Here is a 5067-nt window from a genome sequence, read left to right on the forward strand (position 1 = left end):
TAATATCACAAATTAATTTCATCAATACCAATTACGATGCGTAATTATTTAAAAAGGGATAATTGATCAGATTTATATGATTAAATACGTAGTTAGATCTCACGCAATATTATTTTATTTGTTTATTTATTTATTTACATTCAATTATGAAACAATTTATTTAAAATGTGTTGTTCCTCGCTGTCCTCAACATCAAAATAACTTAAATCTCAGTAATCTCACCAAACCACCACATTATCACCACATTTTACCTGTAGATTTAGATAATTGGTTTCTAATAAAATGTACATACACGCGCTATAATTTATCAGCGTTTTAAATAAGTTGACGAATCGCAATTGTTTGAAGCATTAGCGTCATGTTAATGTCCGCGCTGCGGACTCCTCCCCGTTTAGAGCGACCATGCAGCTCCGCACACCAACATCATTCAGAGCTGCTCCTCTCAGGCCGCTGGGGGAGCACACTACACGGGACGGCGAAAAAGTCAAAGGGGTTCACTTGGATACACACGCGGCGGTGTTTTGATAAAAATAAAAAAAACACCCAGCTGCACATTGAAACGAGTTTGATGTTCGCGAGAATAATTTCCCTTTATATGGGATTTGTTTCGAAAAGTACACACGCGCGTAGTTGAAGGATATAACTCCAGTATGCGGCAGTTTTGAAACAAAGGGGTCTGGAGCGCCGTTGTCTCAGAGGTAAGACGCGCAGTTGTTTTAATAAAGAGCGTTATATTGTTTCCTATAATGTTGCATTTTCAGCTTCTGTTTTAATTTGGATAGTCGTGGTCGATTGGCGCGTTTAAACCGAAACTACGCTTTATTTGTTCACAACTCTCATGTATACTTGATATCGCTGTAATAAGGGTCTCGTGGCGTGCCGCAGGGCTCGATGTGCTGCGCCGGTCACTTTCATTTGGTAATCACCGACTTATTAATCACCATCACCGATTTATTAATTTATTTTTTTTAGAAATAAAGCGACCTCAAGATACGGAAGGTTTATCGCTAGACTATTGTGTTTAGGTGATTAGTTGAGTCTTACACAAATAAATAAGACAAAAGTCGTGATTTTCGGCGAAGCGGCTGTTGTAGTTCAGCGTGAGATGAACTGCTTGAACTTTGCCGGACGACTTCAAGATCAGTAAATTTAGAAAAGAGTTACCCACAGGCGCCCACTTATCTTATGTCTTAAGCACTGCGACATTTTCTCGCAAACAAACCTGAAATAGAAAGTAGTGTGGCAGAAGTGCTTAAACTGAACAAGAATGGCTTCTTTCCCTCTCACACTCTTGTTTGTGTTGAAGGATTGGGGCCCTTTTCTGGATGGGAAAGATGGAATCGGAGGGCCAGTGGTGGAAAAGCCAGCTTGCAGCGGACATCCATCAGGCTCTGCGAATTAAGGTGAGTTGTAATAAATAGCTTTGCATTGATCACAGGTTATCACAGTTCAGTTTTAAAACTTTTAATCCAAACGTCAACCTCCTGGTCACCAATGGCTCCGTTGCCACACGTTGAACCAGGTTTGGCTTGGCTTGTCCAAGCTTTGACGGGGAAGTGTGAAATGTCACACAGCCCTCAGAAAACATCCTCTGATTGTGGCTTTCTGAAGGTTACTGGCCAACACATCGTCTAGTATTGTCTGCATTTATATTGTAAGCACAATTCCCTCATAAGAGTCATTCTGAATATCATGTACAACTAGAAATACCCAAGACCCTGTGCAAAGCCATTAAGGTCTTCTATGGTACAGCCTACTTTTAGTTTACTTTTATTTTACATATATTATAATCCTGTAACTACTTTATTTATTTTACTATATATATTCTTATATTTACTACTTACAAATTATGTAAAAAAAAAAAAAGTCTAAACCAGTGTACAGCTGCTATGTCATTATTGGTCAATTTGTTTCTTGAAACTGGACACACTTGTGTTGGAACTCTAGGAAGTGTCTTGCTAAACCATGTGAACTTTTGTTTCCTCACTGCTGAGTGAATTGCACCCATCAGACAGTGAGGTTTAAGTGCATTTATTTAGTGCACTCTGTTGTCTCTTTATTGTCCGTCCTGTTTATTGCGGGGTGTGCTCACATCCGTTTTGGAATGTGAACTGCTCTGTTTTTGTGTGTGTGTGTGTGTGTGTTTGTACTTGAGTTTGTCTGTTAGCTTGAGATTAACGGACTGGACAATCCTGCTGGGTTTATTCAGCACGTGTCAAGGAGTGGCAAAATGATGCATGTAACTGAATGTGGCTGGCATTAACTTTTTTTTGGCTTATTTTTTGGAAAGTTATTCTCTTCACCACCTGGTTAGTCAGAGTTGTACTATGCGAAATCTAGCGATATGTAGGAGGACTAATGCAGTGCAGATGCAGAGTGGTTCAGCTGTTTGTGGAGATCGGAGGTTTGGTGTTGGTGGACTTTTAGACAGAACAATCTCTCTCTCTGTTCACCAACATGAAATATTCAGTTAATGTTGTGCAGAAATGTTTAGCCGATGTAAATCTTTGCACAGATAGGCTATAGTTTAATTTGTTTTGTGTGGGAGGTTGGCTGACTTCACCTCCTACTACGTCAGTACCGAAACCTAAGGATCTTTGCAATTAATTGAAATCTTTGAGGAGGTTAATTAGCAGTCTTGCTTTTAATTTGCTTTTAATTAGTTTGTCTTAAGCAAGCTAAATGACAGTATTCAAGCAAGTCTATTAACTCTTTTTTGTGTGATGTTCAAGTGCCAATTCCCATTTTATCTTGTGTGGAACCCACAAAAATGTAAAACCACAAAGGGTTGCTGAGCAAGTTTTATTTCCTCTAGCTTTACCTTGCTATATTATTTATAGATGTTTTGAAAAATCTTGTTCTCTTGAAAAAGGTTTGCATCAAGTTATGCAGTTGACAAACTGATCAGCCATTCAAATACAGCAGCAGCTGTAGGGCTGTTTAAGTTGCGGGCAGGCCCCACAAAAGGGCTCCTTGAGAGGGTCAAATCCCAGCCTCTCACCCCACAGGGGACAGATGGCTGCGAGACATGATGGCTAGGCCTGTAAAGGACCCAGCGCTCTCCTCAACAGCCACTATAAAGCAGCACACTCTGCCTGTAGGACTCATGTCTGGAAAGAGTCTGACAATTTAGCTGCTTATTAAGCGTGACTGGAGCTTTTTCAGGGTATGTTTGAGTTGTAATTTCTGCGCAGTTGGTGTTGGATTAAATTGAGAACGGCTCTGGTTTATTTACTACTATCTTTCACAGATTATATACTTTTCTATATTTTATATAGATTATATATGGTAATATCACAGAATAAAACAATTATTTTTAATAACTCTTAGGCTACGTTTACATGACAACGATGTAGCCAAAAACGGAAACGTTTTTCCCTTGCGTTTTAAAAAAGTTTCATGTATGCACGACAATGTTTTTAAAACGATTCTCGTTTACACATATCCGTGAAAACTACCAAAAACGCTGTATTACGTATGCCAGGCCAGTAGTTGGCGTTGTCACCTTGTTAGTAAACAGTACCTATAGGGAATTGACGATTATATGTTGTATATGATGCATCTCCGCTGTTGGTTGTAATATATAAAGTGCTGAAGAAGTGTCGGCAAACTCTTGAGCAGCAACAACAGTACCATACTCCGCCATTGTTGTGTATGTTTGTTCGGTCTTGCCTTTAAAATCGACACGTACTGACGTCACCGTTTTCAAAGATTCCCGTTTTGGGTGTTTACACGGAAACGATAACGGTGCCGTTTTCAAAAACCTGCACTTTTTCAGTCCCCAGTTGTCGTGTAATCGAACAGGCAAAACGCATAAAGTTTCCCGTTTTTGGCTGAAAACATTGTCGTGTAAACGGACCCTTATTCTCATCAAGGTTGCATTTATTTGGTCAAAATGATTAAATCCCTAACATATTGGGATGAAATATTTTAAATATAATATAATTTTTAAATACATATAATGTTACATTTTCTATTTGAATATAATTTAAAACAGAATTTATTTCTGTGATGGCAAAGCTGAACTTTCAGCAGCTATCACATATCCTTCAGTGTCTCGTGATTCTTCTAAAATCATTCTAATATGCTGATTTGATGCTCAAGAAATTTCTTATATTATCAGTGTTAAAAATAGTTGTGTTTCTAATACTTTTGTGAAAATTATGATACATTTCGGGATTATTTGATTAATAGAAAGTTCAAAACAACAGCATTTATTATAGAAATCTTTTGTAACATTATGAATGTCTTTACTGTCACTTTTAATAGATTTAATGCATCCTTCCTGAACACCATGATATTATTTGTAATGTACCATGGTCCAAATATTATATATACTATTTTACAAAATAAAACATACCATCCTTTTCTCCTAAGGAGCTGAAGTTGCCGACATACCAGGCCCAGTCTCCGCAGATTGGGATGCGGCGGTACTTTGCCGACCTGCTCGCTGTTCTCAGTAACCGATACCAGCTGTGCCCTACAGCACGTCACCTGGCCATCTACCTGCTCGACCTCTTTATGGACCACTATGATGTAGCGGTGCGGCAGCTGTACGTCATCGCCCTCTCCTGCCTCCTCCTGGCCAGTAAGTTATTTGCTGCTTTTATGTGACTGTGATGCTGGTGTTTGATTCCTTTTACCTGTACCTGATCAGGCAGTAAACTCATTGCAGGTTCCATGAAGTAAATTTGAACTGACGAAATTTCTTTTTTAGATGACTTCAGGTGCTCGTATTGAACAGAGCGAGCGTGTCTGATTCTCTGCTAGGGCTGTGCGATATGGACAAAAAAAAAAAGGTTGTGATTTCTTTGATCAATATTGCAATTTCGATTTTAATCACGATTTTGACACACACAGACATGCTTTACAGTCATTGTTTACTGTGAAACAGTAGACTTTTTAGCATTTATGGTGTAATTACTAAATTTCCGTGTCAATCCATATTAATTTTTACCGCGAATAATGCGCTGTCCCTTTAATTCAGCACGTGCAGCACAGCAGAAATAGATTCCGTGCGGAAACGATCGCAGCATGACTGCTGCAGACGCACCGCTCCTGGAGCGC

General features: G+C 39.0%; 1 protein-coding gene across 2 annotated transcripts in view; it reads left to right on the forward strand.

Moving 5' to 3' along the window:
• The first annotated feature begins 399 nt into the window (after positions 1–399).
• Positions 400–5067, forward strand: part of ccnjl (cyclin J-like) — a 15188-nt gene continuing 10520 nt past the window's right edge. For both annotated transcript variants that reach the window (XR_001637096.1, XM_016521552.1), the window contains exons 1-3: positions 400–698; positions 1307–1403; positions 4378–4588. Coding sequence is in view for 1 of the 2 variants with exons in the window: in XM_016521552.1 (XP_016377038.1) it covers positions 1326–1403; positions 4378–4588 (289 nt within the window). In the remaining variant the exon portion in view is untranslated. The remainder of the gene's footprint in view (positions 699–1306; positions 1404–4377; positions 4589–5067) is intronic.

Source organism: Sinocyclocheilus rhinocerous, unplaced genomic scaffold (assembly GCF_001515625.1).
Source record: "Sinocyclocheilus rhinocerous isolate Xijiao unplaced genomic scaffold, SAMN03320098_v1.1 scaffold299, whole genome shotgun sequence".
In the NCBI taxonomy this organism is placed as follows: Eukaryota; Metazoa; Chordata; class Actinopteri; order Cypriniformes; family Cyprinidae; genus Sinocyclocheilus; species Sinocyclocheilus rhinocerous.